Source organism: Amblyomma americanum, chromosome 2, assembly GCF_052857255.1.
Source record: "Amblyomma americanum isolate KBUSLIRL-KWMA chromosome 2, ASM5285725v1, whole genome shotgun sequence".
NCBI classification, from domain to species: domain Eukaryota; kingdom Metazoa; phylum Arthropoda; class Arachnida; order Ixodida; family Ixodidae; genus Amblyomma; species Amblyomma americanum.
Genome location: NC_135498.1, coordinates 74410137 through 74426623, shown reverse-complemented (window position 1 = coordinate 74426623; position 16487 = coordinate 74410137). Strand labels below are relative to the sequence as shown.

At 45.7% G+C, this 16487-nt stretch overlaps 3 protein-coding genes across 3 annotated transcripts; all 3 read right to left on the bottom strand.

Annotated features, from left to right (window-relative positions):
• Nucleotides 1–38: 38 nt before the first annotated feature.
• Nucleotides 39–1038, bottom strand: LOC144119784 (uncharacterized). The gene is made up of 2 exons (XM_077652325.1): nt 1030–1038; nt 39–419 (listed from the first exon to the last, which is right to left on the bottom strand). Exons 1-2 carry the CDS (start codon nt 1036–1038, stop codon nt 39–41), a joined length of 390 nt encoding a protein of 129 aa, XP_077508451.1.
• A 6718-nt stretch (nt 1039–7756) lies between these two features.
• LOC144119783 (uncharacterized) lies at nt 7757–13067 on the bottom strand. The gene is made up of 2 exons (XM_077652324.1): nt 13055–13067; nt 7757–8088 (listed from the first exon to the last, which is right to left on the bottom strand). Exons 1-2 carry the CDS (start codon nt 13065–13067, stop codon nt 7757–7759), a joined length of 345 nt encoding a protein of 114 aa, XP_077508450.1.
• Nucleotides 13068–13206: 139 nt separating this feature from the next.
• Nucleotides 13207–14396, bottom strand: LOC144119782 (uncharacterized). The gene is made up of 2 exons (XM_077652323.1): nt 14388–14396; nt 13207–13563 (listed from the first exon to the last, which is right to left on the bottom strand). Exons 1-2 carry the CDS (start codon nt 14394–14396, stop codon nt 13207–13209), a joined length of 366 nt encoding a protein of 121 aa, XP_077508449.1.
• Between the last annotated feature and the right edge of the window lie 2091 nt (nt 14397–16487).

Below are 16487 nucleotides of genomic sequence, written 5' to 3'. Positions count from 1 at the left end.
TAACCTGCACGCGATCACTGAGCACAATTTTCCGGTGCTTACCACGTCTTCAGGATGGGGGTGTATCCGTAAGCGCCCAGTCCGTAGCCGTACTTCAGGCCGTACGGGGTGAGGCCGTACCCGTAGGCGACGCGCAATGGCTGGGGCTCGACCCGGTGGCTGTAGCTGACGCCCGTGGTGCGGTAGCCGTACGGGGTTTCCACGTTGTGCACGGTGGGAGTCACCGGCACCGCGCGGTGGACACCGGCTGCCACAGGGGTGGCGTGCACCGTCGAGATAGCGGGAATGGTTGGGTAGCCCGCCACCGGCACAGTGGGGTAGCCCGCCACCGGCACAGTGGGGTAGCCGGCCACTGGCACGCCGTACGAGGGCACGTACACGGCGAGGGCGTTACCCAGCAGAGCGAAGAGGCACAGTACCTGTGAGGCATATTGCGGTATGTTGAGTGGGCACAAGGTGGTTAAAATGAGATTATACGCTAACGGAATGACATAATGAACAAAATGAATTGTACAGAAGAGAAGAACAAATAATTAGAAGTTGAGTGTACATGAAATATAGAAAGTCGAGGCCCCAGAGCTGCTCGTGGTTGCTGATGCCCACTACGACTTTACATGGCGCTGAACATTGTGTTTTGATGGTAAAGTAAGCACACACAACTTAGATGGTTAGTCTGCAAGCTATCTGCGTTGAGCATTGATAGAGCCACCGAGAACCTCTGTACTTTACAATTATGAGCTCAGCCTTGGCAGGGATTCGAACCTCTGTGATTGTTAGCGAGTGTTGCGTAAATATACGAACCTAAAGCCTTAACATTCAGAGAAATGCATTAGAGTGCAATGGCTAAGGAAAACGTTTTAAGTTAAAACATAGAGCAGAATTCGAAAAACACCCAGTGTTTAGAATGCGTTAGCTATGACGTGTCACAGCCTTACGGCTCCTTCACCACAAAACAATTCACAAGTAATTAGAGAACGACAAATACTCCGCTGCATGAGCTGCTCAGAGTAAGAAAATTGGTATACTGACGGCAATCATGGCTGACTCGATTTCTCGCGGCTGAGAGTAGCTGGAAGAAATGATACTTGGAGAGCGGTGTTCGATCCGCTTTTATACTCTCGTCAGCAGAACCCCAGACTTGGTTTGTTTTCTTCTTATGGCTTGTCAAGCGGTGTCAGTCATGTTATTTTGGATTTTGATTGTAGGACCACGTTAAACGTATGTATGTAGCAACTGGTCTTGAACACTGAAAGCCTTGAACTGGTCTGAAAAATATGGGATGTGTTTTCTTCTTGTGGCTTCTTATCAAAGAGGTGTCAGTCTGGCTTCAGTGTATTTTGATAGTAGGACAGCGTTAAACTTACGTCTGTAGGAACTGGTCCTCTGCAATCAAAGTCATGAACTGGGCTAAAAAATAAGGGATGCGTTCTCTTATTTTAGCTTATCAAGTGGTACCAGTCAGGTTTTATTGGATTTTGATTGTCGGACCGCGTGAAGTCTGTAGGAAGTGGTCCTGCGCACTGAAAGCCATGAACTGGGTTGAAGAATAATTGGTCCCATTTATTTTTTCTTCGCTGCCTCGTTCTTCGTGTCTCTCACCTCTGACTACGCTAGTCTAAACAGCATTAAATTTGGGTCGAGCTATTCTACGTGCCGTCAGGACTGGGAGGCGAGTTGTACAAATTATTCAGATCGAAATCAGCGGATTAGACAGCGCAGACACGCTCCATTCGATCTCATCCTTTTTTTACCTAGAGGACAATGCGACGCGTTCTGTAGCCTTGAACTGAAGTGCTTCGAAGAGTTACTTTTTTAACTTTTACAGCATTGGCAGTTGAATTTAGTCACTCCTGTTACTGAATGGTTTTCTGCCCTGCGGGCGACCGATGTCGGTGTAATATCACGCAGTTCCTAATGACTAGCACTTTACCAGGTCGCGTGGTAGGCATATATTTGACAAAAATTTGTTTCTACATCCGCAGTTGCAAAAGAGGCTTCGTCTGGGCCAAATCACGTTCGTGATGCAGGGTTTCATATAATTTACCTTTCTCATTATCCTGCTGCATGGCATGAGAACATAGTATGGTCCAAACACACTGATTATGTCGTTAATCGAATAAGACTCATCTCAGCGCAGTTGAATAAGAAAAATTCACTGATCCTGCGAAAATTTGTCAACAATGTGTTGGAACTATTGGGACGTGTGTAATTTGTTTTGGTATAGACTTTGATAGTTCCCAAGCGCTATCCAAAAATCTATCGTGTGGAGATCATTCTGTACCGCTTGTCTGAAACATATTACATAGCCCTGGCTATGTTAAATCAGATGGCCATATAAAAACGGTCCCGAGGTCATTGTCTGAAAAGTCAATTTGTTCCTCGTGATTCTAACAACAAACGACACTTTCCCCGCCTTCAAGATAACTAAGACTAAACTTCAGGTACCAAGCCGAGTGCAGACTTAGGCATTTTCCAGCAGGTAATAGACAAGAACGACGGCAACGGATGCCGCGCATTTCTGTTCCAATGTAGTTCGTGCCAACTACACCTAATATAGCTTAAGTCTGCGCAAATAACGCGGACAGTGATCTCTTAATGCTTCTTATATATTTGGTCCGGATTCTGTAAAGAAGCGAAGTGAAGAATTAAGTCATGTCTGTTCCGCCGGGAAAGCTAATTAATAATCTTTCATATATTTTAAAATCGTAATTAGGAATTATTTAAAGATACCACATGCTACTTCGTGTAACACTAGGCGATGTCTTAGGCTTTATTATTTTTTTTATTATTTTTATTATTTTTTGTAGCTGTGTGATGGGATATGATGTGGTTGTGTTTGCGTACAATATGCGGTGCATTGGAATTAGTTCATGGCGCTCCTAACGTTTCCATGGTGGTTGCTCAGGGTTAAGGTGTTCTGGTTGCCGAGCCTGACGACGTGAGAGGAAATCCGGACCGCGGCTGCCGCGTTTCGCTGGAGGTAAACTGCTAAACGCGACCGTGTGCTGTGCCATGTGAGTGGAGTTTTATGTTCTTCAGTTGGTCGAAATTAACCGGGAGGCCCCCACTATGACACTCTTTTCCCCTTCCTTTTTATTTTTCTGCTTTTTTTCCTTGCATGCCCTCACTGAGGCATTGTTTGAGGTGTCCTCCTAGAAGTGAGGCAGGTATTGCACCTTTGTTTTCTTCAGACACATTTTTTTATGTTATGTTCCTTTTGTGAAGAGTTTTGTCGCATGCGAGGTTCTACGTATCTCGAAAACATCTGTGCTAGCGTTTCCTTGTACCTTGGCGGCCTGTGTACTAATTGAGTCAGGCAGTCTATGCTTTGAGTGCTACGTGTGTGGTTTAGTCTTGAGTGTATAATTTCTCACTCCCTTGCTGTTATTCCATTCACTGTGTCGTCTTTTCCACTCCAGCCTTCGTGGACTTTATGCTTTGCACTGGGCGGCCTGCCCTGATTTTTGTTTTGAAATACCTCTGAGTTGTTCACTGCGTTTGTCGCGTAGTTGCTCCTATACTACTCCCTTCTTTCAAGTCGGGAAAACGGTAAGCTACTGGGTTCACCGCTCATGTGTTCTTTCCTGGACACTTATCTTATTACTTCAACTTGCGCCTCTAGTACGGTTGAATTGTTGTTAGCTAGTGGTGAGGTTAGCCTTGCATTTATTGTGCCAGAAGTTGCTCTAGCGTAGCAGCACCTAAATAATTATTCCATGAAATTCGGCTCAGATTTGTGACTTTAGCACAGCTACATCGCTACGCACGCGAACACCCACAGTAGTCATTAACTGCTGCTGTCACCCCTTTCAAATGAGATCAGTGGCTTGAAGGAATTTTTGAATGTGAGAAGCCTTCTTCCTATATGTCAGGTCTCCGCGCGTGTAACTCAAGTCACGTGTAGCTACTGTTCTAACCCTTAATGCTCGATTTTTGGTGCCGAGTTTCTTCCTTGTTTTTTCGCGCTTTTTGTGAGTGTTACTTCAGTTTACAGTTAAACCCCAAGTACAGTTGAACCCCAAAATATTGCATGTTTTAGCCGAAATGTCACAAGTAGTGCGAGGGCATAACCACTAAAAAGAGTTAACCAAAAAGTAAATGTCGATGCAACTCTGAGTCTTTTTTTTTTGGCTACTCGGGCTTAGGAGCTTGGTGGTTACATTGAAGCCCTTGTTGGGAACAGTTATTGACGGCGAACCAGTGTCAGCTCACGTTTCTCCTCAGCTCATTGACGATGGAAAATAGTGAAAAAAGAAGTTGCTGGCTGCTTCTTTTAACGCACCGTCAGCGGAAGGAGGGCATCAAGTGTTGAGCATTGCGGATTAAATGCTGCCCGTTCCACAAGCGAAGTGGTCGTGTGAATATACGAGTATTCATTCGTTCTGTGTCTCGCAATTCGCTTGAGCACTTTTAAATCGTGGGATTGATTTCACCTTTACTCTGCACTGCAATCTGCTTGCACGGACTGCTAGCACCATGCTATCATTTTCCGAGCAGCAAATTGGTGTTCAATTTCTTGACGCCTCTCACGCTCTTGAATACCTTTGGGCTGGCTTGCACTTATGGATGCCCGAAGTATATATCGAAATGGAAAACACATGCCTTCCATTGAGTGCGCACAGTTTTGATCGAGTGATGGCGGATTGGCAGGCGCCGAGTGTAGCTTTCACTTCAGTGAAGCAAATATAGCGAAATACAGTGTAATTTGTGTGCAGTATCGGGAACTGCCATTTTTAAACTCTTTCTCCTTTGGAAGCAGGAAGAATTGAAAGGCCAATGCCTCGGCATCCTCAGTTAATAATTATTAGCCGCCACAAATAGCATGCATAGTACGACGTGTGATGCAGATCATTGTACGTACATGTATTTTGTAGGTTCAGTTCCATATAATCGAATAAAATAGAGTGTGATCAGAATTAGGCTTCAAAGATTTCTTTATAATAGACGCTTAGAGATACATGAAATCTACCTCTGCTCATAAATTTCGCTGCCGAGTGAACACGAAGCGAAATCATAATTGCCATCATCGGGTACCCATTTGACTAAAATAGATTAATGAATTTTTTCATTGACTGCAACAAGCGGGTATGTTCATAATGGAAACTAAGAGGGAGTCGTATTCCTTCACAATTTCATTTCTTTGAATTATCTTAGCGGGCGTGTTCTCTGAGATGTTTGCTTCCAAATTTTCAGCTCGATGCGTGCATTTGCTCATGCAAGGCGGTGAGAATAGGTGTGAAACTCCTCCCAGTGAGACATCGCCTTTTATCCTTCAATGGCGCAGAGCGACCGGTGAAGCTGGTCGCTGTTTCCCTTTCCCTTTATGCTGTCCAAATAGAAAAAAACGCCCGACGTAGCAGCTCGATAACACTGGGAGGAGTTCGGCGCCGACTGCCACCGCCTTGCATGCGTAATTACGTGAGATGAGTGAAAGCTGCGGGGGAAATAGCCCGGAAAATGCGTTCTCTAGAACAATGTATCCTTATGGAATAATCTAGAAATGCGACTGCATCTACGTTTCTTATATTAGTAGTCACGCTAGCCACTGCTGCTGAAAAGTTCATTAATATATTGTAGTGACTGACGATGACATATTATCTCACTTGATAGTGTCCTCCTGGCCTTATAACTGATGTGCTGGGATGGATTTCAGATTCAACTCTGTTCCTAATTGTAAGAGATATGCAAAGCTCAATTTTCATCCTCAACCGCCGGGGTGGCTCAGTGGTTATGGCTTTCGGCTGCTGACCCGAAAGGCGCGTGTTCGATCCCGGCAGCGGCGGTCTCATGCTAGGAGCCCGTGTACTATGCGATGTCAGAACATGTTACTGAAGCCCTGGTGGTCGGAATTTCCGCAGCACTCCACTACGGCGTCCCTCATTGCCCGAGTTGCTTTGGGATGTTAAACTTCCTTAGGCCTCCATTTTCATCAACCTGTTTCATCAACCAAACAGCCTCGAAGTGCATTTATTAATTTTCCAAAGCTTCTAACCACAAAACCTCAAACCCAAAAAGAGTAAACGAGCTCAGATACCATTTGATTAGCACTGGGTGCATGCGCGGCACTGTTAGGACGATATCACCACGTAGTATGCAACAAGCGAAAACTGCCGCGTTCTTTTTCTGACCCACGAAAATAAGATACAGCTAGATCCGGGCCTTTAGGAGAGCGTGGGTTGTGAAGCACGTATTCAGGAGAATGTGTGGTCTGCGGGCCTCAGGCCATGTCCCTTGGGAATGTGTGCAAGCATTGAACGCGGGCGTAGAGGCTGTGCAGCTTTCCATCTTCATCGCAGTGGACTGCACAATATCTGGTAGAGATTTTCACAAAATAGTACGCGCGCGACGCTGTAATCTCAACAAAAAAAAAAAAAACAAAAAAAAAGTTTGCTTCGGCTGTATGATTTTTTATTCATCATATATTTGGAGACGAAAGAAGCGCATCATGAAAAACTACATCCTACTGAAGTGTTGTGGTCCGTGCTGTGCATTCTGGAAGGCTTGGTCATCGTTCTTCCGTCAGTAGGCCACCGTTCTGTGAAAGTAAGGGTAGATATAAGTAAACAAATCACTCGTTATGACGGTAGTTATGAGGAATGGCAGTCTTTTTTGTGGGCATAAAGAAGAAATGGTACGGGTGTGCATGGGGCTTTATAGTGCAGAGCGAGCTGGGCTATGGCGTTTCTAAATTTCTTCATGGAGTTATGCAAATACCAAACGGCAAATCATAACCTTGAAGTCAGACCATAAATTTGCATATCTGAAATATTTGCTTTCATCCATAGTATTATGGCAACACACTAGCTGACATTTGTGTTACCCAGGCTCTGGGTCAAAGACCGGAGCTGTAAGGTTTCAGCTATGCTTATGTGAAAATATGCTGACTGTTTCTCCGGAGCGCGTGTACAATCGTGGATTCTTTGTGCAGCAGAAGCCGTCTTGCTAACAGCGGTCTCTTACTTCATCATTTCTTAGCGTACTTCAAGCAATGGCGCGTGCGGAGCATATTGTCTTAGAAGCTTACGATTACGTGGCATCCGTTCACGTATCGTAAATTAGCTGAGACAGTTGTGTGGCTTGCGTGGGACCCCCCCTCCGAAAAAAAAAATAGGAGCCTACCCACGGAGGAAACCGAAATGACTTGCAACAGCTGGAATTTTGAAATCCTGCAGTGTCACTGATTATTCTCAACAAAACTGCACATTTTGCTTCAATATCGGCGACATCAAATTTTGTTATTAAAATCAGGGCTTTGATCACTTACTTGATCAGTTAAGCAGTGGCATCCAACAAATAACCGCGTTCAATACAGACCGAACAAGTAGAGATAAACAGTGGTATGAGCTATGTCAAAGTACACAAGTCTACCTCTCGACCAATGCACCTCCAGCAAAAGCAGATGTCTCCTCCTGAGCAGAGATTGAACCATGGCTGTACCTCAACAAGCACAACGAAGCCATAAACGCATTGCTTGGACTCCGACAACGAGCGCTTCTTGCTAAGCGAAAGACTCTGCAAGGATGTAACGAGCTAACATGAATCTCAATTTTGAAGCTGCCAAGACGGTGAACATGAGGCGCACAGACTGTATGACAGTATTATTGATTTTACTTCTTGCACATAACCGGTAGATTGGAAGTCTTTTATTCATCGAGGAAGTGCAGTTATAAGCTTCCATATTTCCTGGATGTTTCCGGCAGATTTGGGAAACACGGGCTTATGAAGTGCAGGCGAAATTCACGCGGTTTCTCAATTCTTACCACTTCTTCAGGACGGGGTATCCGAAAGCGTCCAATCCGTAGCCGTAGTTGAGGCCGTACGGGCTCAGGCCGTACACGTAGCGGACGCGCACCGGGTGGGCGTCCACCCGGTGGCTGTAGCTGACGCCTGTGGTGCGGTAGACGAACGGGGTAGCCACGTTGTGCATGGTGGGCTTTACAGGCAACACGTGGTGGACAGCGGTGGTGGTGACAAGGGTGGCGTGCACCGTCGCGATAGCCGGCACTGTGGGGTAGCCGGCAACAGGAACGCCGTACGTGGGAACGTACACGGCAAGGGCGTTGCCCAGCAGAGCGAACAGGCACAGAACTTGCGCGAATGGAGTTGAAGGACGCCAAGTCAGCCACATATAATAATAATCAAGAATCAGTTAGCAAAAAAATACAAACGTGTGAAGTTGTTAATAGACTGCCATTTATTGCAGTTTTATGTGCCAAGTTTACTGAGTGTTCAAAATACATTAACTGCAAACATAATGGTGACAAGCTCGTTGAAACGCGATTGGAGATGCGTTAAGCAGCGCTTATATTTGCGCAATAGAATTTTTTAAGTAGAAGTGAAAAGTAAGTAGCGGAAGGCAGTTACGCTGCAGCACATAAGATGTTCATTAGACATCAGCATATTTATTCATGAACTACAGTTGGATATGACACTGAAGCTCATGCAGCGTATGCAAGGGAAATGTGTATGTAAAGTATATTCACACTGCGCCAAAGAAATTTACTTTCTGTAGCCCTTTTATTGAAGCAAGGCGCATTTCTGAAACGTTGAAAGTAAAGTTGATCGGCGATATCTACCTGTGAATGGCTGGATAGGTTGTTTAGGGAAGCAGTAAGAGACATAAGCGGCCATAAAAAAAATGAAACTGTTTACAGCACAAAGCATGAATGCGTCACAAATGCTCGGGAACAATTCACAGCTTTCTCATGCATGTAAGCCTTGCATTTCATGTCGATGAGAATGAAGCATAGCGGTGATATTAAGGGCTATCATGGTTGAGTTTGTTTTTCGAAAGCTAGCAGGTGTTGGGAAAATTGATGCCTGGGCAATGGTATTCGGTCTCCTTTTATACCTGCGGACAGGAGAGACGGGAACTGTTTTTTTAGTTTTATTGCGGATTTCACTCAGTGGCTGTCATTGTACGCCACACGCTGTAAAGGGCGGAGCTATGCTGCGTTGCCAGTCGTGTTTCACATCGTCAGGATGTGTTTTTGCTGCGGTCGTCCGCGTTGCCTTTTTCTTCTTTTTTTTTAGCTAATGGCTTCAAAATCCTTGCTGATCAGTAGGAACTCATGCCTCAACGTTCGTCCGAGACCAGCGTGTACACTATTCCTCTCTTCCTCATTCAGCGTGTTTCGCATTATGAGAAACATCAATATTCAAAGGGTTAAAAGTACTTAGCAATCACCGGCTTAAACATCGAAACAGCTAACATTTGAGCATTCTGTCTAGACAGCGAAGCCCTCATCTTCGACGAGATTATTCCTTCTTTCTTTAGCAGGAGAGGGGGTCATTATACTTGTTGCCTCGAACTTTTCGTGCAGATGCTATCTCGCCCTTGTATGGTCATTGCTCGGTGGAACCTGCGCGTCCGCGTCTATGTTTAAGCTATCTCGCTTTTATGGCTGTCAGGTGCTGCCGGGGTCGATGTCGGCACAATTTTTCCGACGCGTGGCACAGTGACGGCGTTTTTGTAGACATTCGTGGAGTTTGTTAAATTTAATTTCTCTGATGCTGTTTATTCCTTGTGCCTGCTCTCATGTGCATGTACTGCTGTATTTGTTTCTTGATATCGTGGTGTTGAAAGAAGTTCCTGAAAAGTCGCACCAGAACCGTTATAGTCAGTTTTGCGTTTGCTAAAAAAATATCTTTTCGTTACATATTTGCATCTAAAGAAAAAGACAGCAGAAAAGTGCACGATACAAACAAGAAACGTAAAGCGGAAAGAAAAGCAGCATTAAGAGATGTCGTTATCACCATCATCAGCCTGACTATTTTCACTACAGAGAAAGGGCCCCTCCCCTGTCTCTCTAATAAACCCTGAATTTTGCCAGCTGCGGCCACCGTATCCCCGCAAACTTCTTAATTTCATCCGCCCACCTATAACCTTCTGCCGCCCCCTCCAATCCGTTACTCTTAAGGACCAGCGGTTATCTTGCCTTCGCATTACATGCCCTGCCCAAGCGCATTTCTTCATCTTGATTTCAGCTAGAATGTCATTAACCCACGTAATTAAAAAAATAACCCGCATTTGTTCCCTCATCCACTGTACGCGGTTCCGGTCTCTTAACTTTACACCTGTGATTTTTCTTTCATAGCTCGCTGCGTTGTCCTTAACTTGAGCTGAATCCTTTTCGTCAGCCTCCACGTTTCTGCCCCGTAAGTGAGTACTGGTAAGATACAGCTGTTGTACACCTTTCTCTTGAAGGAAATTGGTAAACTGCCGTTCATGATCTGACAGAACGTCCCATATGCGTTCCACCACATTTTTATTCGTCTAGTTATTTCCCTCTCATGTTCCGGATCCGCAGTCACTACCTGCCCTAAGTCGACATATTCTTTTATCACTGCCAGCACTTCGCTACCAATTGTGAATTGCTGTTTCCTGGCTAGACTGTAGTTGTTCAAGCCAGCCACTACATACTAAGCAAGTTAATTTTTAGATCCACCGTTCTCTCTGCCTGTCTAACGCAATGGTCATGGTTAACAGTTCATCTCCTTAGTGACTCAGCAAGGCAATGTCTTCAGGGAATTACAGATTATTCAGGAATTCTAAGTTAACTCTTACCACTGACGGTTCCCAATTCAGGTCTCGGAGTACCTCCTGTAAACAGGCGATGAATAGCATTGGCGAGATGTTGTGTCCCTGCCTGACGCCGTTTTTTATTGGAATTATATTGGGGACTTTATAGAGGACTACAGTAGCAGTGCAGCTTCTATAAACACCTTCCAGTATTTTCACGTAAGGCACTTCGACACCCTGATTCCGCAATGCGCACAAAATTGCCGAGATATCCACGGAGTCAAATGGTTTCTCATAATCAATAAAGGCTATATACAGGGGTTGGTTATATTATGCGCATATCTCTATCACCTGCTTGATAGTGTGAATATGATTTATTGTGGAATATCCTTTACGAAAGCCTGCCTGATCATTTGGTATATTGAACTCTAAGGTTGGCCTGACTCTATTAGCGGTTACCATAGTAAATACCTTGTAGGCAACGGACAGTAAGCTGATCGGCCTGTAATTTTTCAAGTCTTTGGCGTATTCTTTCTTATGAATTAAGATAATGTTAGCGTTTTTTGAAGCTTGTGGTACGGTCGGGGTCCTAAGACATTGCGTATACAGGCTGGCTAGTTTTTCTAGCACAACCTCTCCTCCGTACTTCAACAGATTCTGTTACCTGATCCTCACCTGCTGTTTTCTCCTTTGCATTGCTCCGAAGGATTTATTTACTTTTACTTTTGTTACTGACGGAATGACGCATTGCTGTTCGCTACTGTCTCTCTCATTAATGTTCTGACTACATTGGCTACTGTATTGTTTTGTATAGAACTCTTCGGCTACTTTACCTATCATATACATATTGCTGATGAAATTGCCATCCTTCTCTCGTAACGCATGCATGTGGTTCTTACCTATGTCTAGTTTTCTCTTCGCCGCTTTTAGGTTACCTTCGTTATTGAGAGCATGCTCGAATCTCTTCATATTAAACCTCCAGATGTTATCTACACTTGCGCTTATTTATTAACTTCTATAGTTGTGTTAGTTCTATTTTGGGTTTAGGACTAGACGCCCTTATGCTTTGGCGTTTCTTAATCAGATCTTTCGTCTCCTGAGATAGTTTGCCGGTATCCTGTAGAAACATCCTATCGCCTACTTCTACGGCGCACTCCGTAATAATAGCATTGAGATTAGGATTCATTATTTGAACATGAAGGTCGTCTTCCTCAGGTAAAGACAAATATCTGGTCTGCAGCGAAATCTCAAAATCCTATGCTTCCCCTTTTACCGCTAACTCGTTAATGGACTTCGGCTTCACTAGTTTCTTCCATTCCTTCTTCACATCTTGGCTAAATCGTGACCTTACTATTCTGTGGTCGCTACAGCGCACCTTTAAGACGACGTCCACATCCTGCACAATGCCAGGGTGAGCGCATAGTATGAACACAATTTTAATTTTATTCTCACCATTGGGTCTTTTCTAGGTCCACTTCCTGTTATCTTGTTTGCGGAAGAAGGTATCCATGATCCGTAAGTTATTTCTATCTGCGAACTCTGCTAATAACTCTCCCCTGCTATTCCTAGAACCTAACCCTTAGTCGCCTACCGCCTGGTCGCCAGCCTGCTTCTTTCTGCTGTTGTATGACAGGGATAAGTATGCCGCATGGCATAGCTTTCATACCAAACGCAAAGCGAGACAGAATGAGTGTTTGTTTAGCTTTTTACTTTATTTTTAACGAAACGGCCAATCAAGTCGGCGGAGGTGTTCTCATGGTCTTGCGGCTACCACATCGGAGGCGTGACGAGCGTCGTGGTGCTTGTTCGGTCGCTTGGACGGTCTCTGCGAGTAAAGCAAAAATATTTTCTTTTAGCGAAACAGTTATGGGTGGAACACTGCACTCGTTATGTAGAGAACCCTATGGGAACGTGAAGATAACATCAGCGAGTAGGATATTCACAGCTTCTAAACATTCCATTCCTAAACGGCCTCGGTGAGAAAATGCACCTATACGGCCAACGTTAATGAGCATAGAGTTTTACATGGCCTTATACACTTACGCTGTAATCTTATTTATCGTACATAAACAAGTGTGTGATACCGCAGAGCACGCACTTTTCTTCCACCGTAGCCGATGAACGCTGGGGCCTCTCGAAAAGTGGCAAACAATTTGAGTTCGCGTCACTACTCGGCTTGCGTGCTATTACAATACCCATTGTTAATATTACTTTAACAGCAGGAATTGCGATGAAGTTCAGTGAGCAATATTAGCATGTCACCTATGTGTCATTTTTAAAACTATGCTGTAAGGACGAAAAACTCATCATGCCTTCGAACTAAGTACAAAAGAGACAATTCTGCGTGCATTTCATTCTAAAGAAAAGCTAGCATGTGGTGGAGACAAAACAACGAATACAAGAAAAAAAAAACAGAGTATGAAATAAACATATACATACGACCCATTATGACTGTTTCTGAAGGAAATAGTCTTTTTACTTGATGCACATCTTATGTCCCATCTGCGTTCACGTTGCAAATGGTACACTTACGTCTCTTGACCATGCGAGCACTAGCACAATTAAAGAACAACCCTTTATTTTCAATGCTAAATTTACTGCATATTTTCATCATGGTTTCTGGATTTACCTGCTTCATCTTTAATATAACCTGCACGTGATCACTGAGCACAATTTTGCGGTGCTTACCACGTCTTCAGGATGGGGGTGTATCCGTAAGCGCCCAGTCCGTAGCCGTACTTCAGGCCGTACGGGGTGAGGCCGTACCCGTAGGCGACGCGCAATGGCTGGGGCTCGACCCGGTGGCTGTAGCTGACGCCCGTGGTGCGGTAGCCGTAGGGGGTTTCCACGTTGTGCACGGTGGGGGTCACAGGCACCGCGCGGTGAACACCGGCTGCCACAGGGGTGGCGTGCACCGTCGAGATAGCGGGAATGGTTGGGTAGCCCGCCACCGGCACTGTGGGGTAGCCCGCTACCGGCACGCCGTACGAGGGCACGTACACGGCGAGGGCGTTGCCCAGCAGAGCGAGGAGGCACAGAACCTGTGAGGCATATTGCGGTATGTTGGTTGCTTATAAAGTGATTAAAAGAAGAGAAGAAATGAAGAAACGTAATGGTGGAACATAACAGAAGAATAAAATAATGACGAGTCTGAGTGTGCATGCAAATAAAAAGTTGGGGCCCTAGAAGTGTTCGCGGTTGCTGATGTCCGCTGCGGAGGACGTTGTGCGTTATATATAATAATAGTAAAGTATCTACACATATGTACAGTCTTGGTCAAAAATCTTAAGGCCACAGGGTTCGGCTGCAGCGAAATGAATGTTTCTAGAATGTTCCGTGTAGCGGATCATTCAAAACTCAAGTCAAGCAGGAAGCTTCTCTACCGCATTAAGAAACCTTCTGCTAGCATTTCAAGGTCATTAGTTCTTTAATAGCGCGATAATGGTTCTGTTATGCGGCTGACGCGAAAAGGCTTTTGCCTTAAGACTTTTGACCAGGACTGTGCATATTGTCCGCAAGCCATTTTGCTGAGAGCACTAATAGACCCCTTGAACACACTTTTAAATTACAATTTTTATCTTATTCTTGGTTGGGTTTTTAACCTGCGTGATGGCTAGCCAGTGCTGCAAATATACGATTCCTAGAACCTTTACAGTATCAGAAACACATGAGAGAGAACTTTTAAAAGAATTGTCTGAATTTACAAACACGGATCTGCAATGGAAACGAACTAAGGTTTAGACGGCATGGACTACAATTTCACGCCTTGACGCCTCCTTCATCGTAAAAGAATTCACTAGCAATGAAGCGACCATAAATACCACGATGCATGAGCGGCTAAGAATGCGAAAATTGGGTTACTTACGGCAATCATGGTTGATTTGATTCCTTGCGGCTGGGGAATAGCTCGAAGAAATGGTAGCTGGACAGCGCTGTTCGGTCCTCTTTTATACCCTCGTCGCAAGAACCCCAAACCTGGTGTGTTTTCTTCTTGGTGCTTATCAAGCGCTGCCAGTCAGGTTTTCTGGATTTTTCGAATAGATAGCGTTGAACTGACGTCTGTAACAACTGGTCCTGGCCACTGAAGATCATTGACTGCGCTGAAAAAGGAGGGGTCACAGTTTTTGCTCACTGCCACTTGTACGTGCCTCTTGCCTGTGACTACTGTAATCTAAACGACATTGAATTTGGGTTTCGTTTACTTTACGAGCAGTCAAGAGAGGAAGTCGAGCTCTCAGGAACATTCAGATGCAAATCAGAGGATTAACCAGCCCGGACCCTCTCCATTCGAGCTCATGCTTTTATCTGAAGGAGGACGTAGCGTATTCTGTAACCTTGAACTCTCGTAGTTCGAAGCTTTAATTGCGTATCTAGTACGGTATTGGTCTTTGAATTTAAGAAGAGGGCTAATGCGGGCTGGCTGGTCGGTGCGTAATGAGGGAGATTGTAACAGCGCTTATGATAGCTCTGGTTGATATTCATTGCAAGTCTGTGTCTCGTTCCCTTTGTCCAGTCTTAAAGGGACACTGAGGAGAACTCTATCGGATTTTTTTCGTTAGCAAAATCTGATAGTTCGGCATTTCATGGCTTTGTTGCCGCTTGTCCAAGAGCGAAAGATGCATTTATTTCAAAGAAATTTGGATTGAAAGTTGAAAAAGTTTTTCCCGCCGCTCCGATTCAAAGTCGAGAACTCTTATGACGTCACGGAGAACTCTTATGACGTCACAGGACGGAGTGACGTGAAACGCGACGTAAACGCAGACTCCGTGATTTCTGGTGACTAGCGGTGCCGCCTAGCAGCTGCCGAAATGAATGCTACCGCCGCTGCACGTTGAATGCATCTATCGGGGGTCGCTGCCGTCGCTCCGTTTACGTTTGCACCGGCGTCTTGCCAGCGTTACGATGGATCCCGTTCGCGAACACGACGACGTAGTTCTCGCAAAAACTCTGGCCTGCATTTCAGCGACCTCAGCCCCACAGAGCGTGCGATGCTTTTGAGGGAGCACGGTTAGGTTAGGCGCCGGCAGGCCGTTTCCCTCTTCTCAGTGAGCAGCCGTTGCAAACTAAATATCATAACGCCAGTGCGGAGAGTCGCGAGGGGCCAGGACAAGGTCGGCGCGTTGCACCCATCGGAGGCTGGCCGGGGCTTTGGGGCCAACGGATTGTGGTTCCTTGAACGGCGCGGAAGGGCCAAGTTATTTATTTATTTTTTCGCCACAAAAAATGGATTGGTGCTCAAGTGCGGTCGCGTTTAAAGTTGGCGGCTTGAAACTAAAGCCGGCGCACGACGCTTCAACGGCTTCCGCTAGATCCAGCGGGTCCACTGGATCGGGCTCTCTCGCCCACTTGCATGTGCCTTAAAATGTGTACTGTGAATGGACTAAATTAGCCGAGAGCTCGAAAAGAACAGCTCTGCCCAACTGCCGCAGCTATTGAATATAACGCGCACCTCGCCGCGGAGCCAAATCATTCTTGCCGGGCCGGCGGCGGCTGGCGCACTCGGCGCGAAATAGAGGCATGCTCCAAGTCTCCGCCAGTGCTGTCCGAGTGCGCCGAAGACGCCGAACGCGTCGGCGGTCTAGCGCAGTAGGAGTGTAGAGGGTCTCGCTTTGGCCGACGTGACGTCGCCGTGCAGCGCGCGCGCGCGCGTTACGCCAGAGCATAAACGCGCCTTAACAGAGCCTGCGCTTAACCACTAACCAACGTATTCGGTGGCGGCATCTATGGGAGCCACTGAAACCCCCCGCCCACTCACTGAATAAAAAAAAAAATGCTGTGCCGAGGTTCGGAATTGGACCGGGGCCTTTGTTGTTTAAGGCGGTGACGTTACCACTCCGCCGCGACGTCTCAGGGTGAATTCATCAATAAAGGCGCATCTAGTGAATGCACTCTTCCGATGCAGAAATCTCCGCGCTTTCGCAACGTATATCCTGGCCTAACACAGCTAGGTCATCAGCAATTTTTC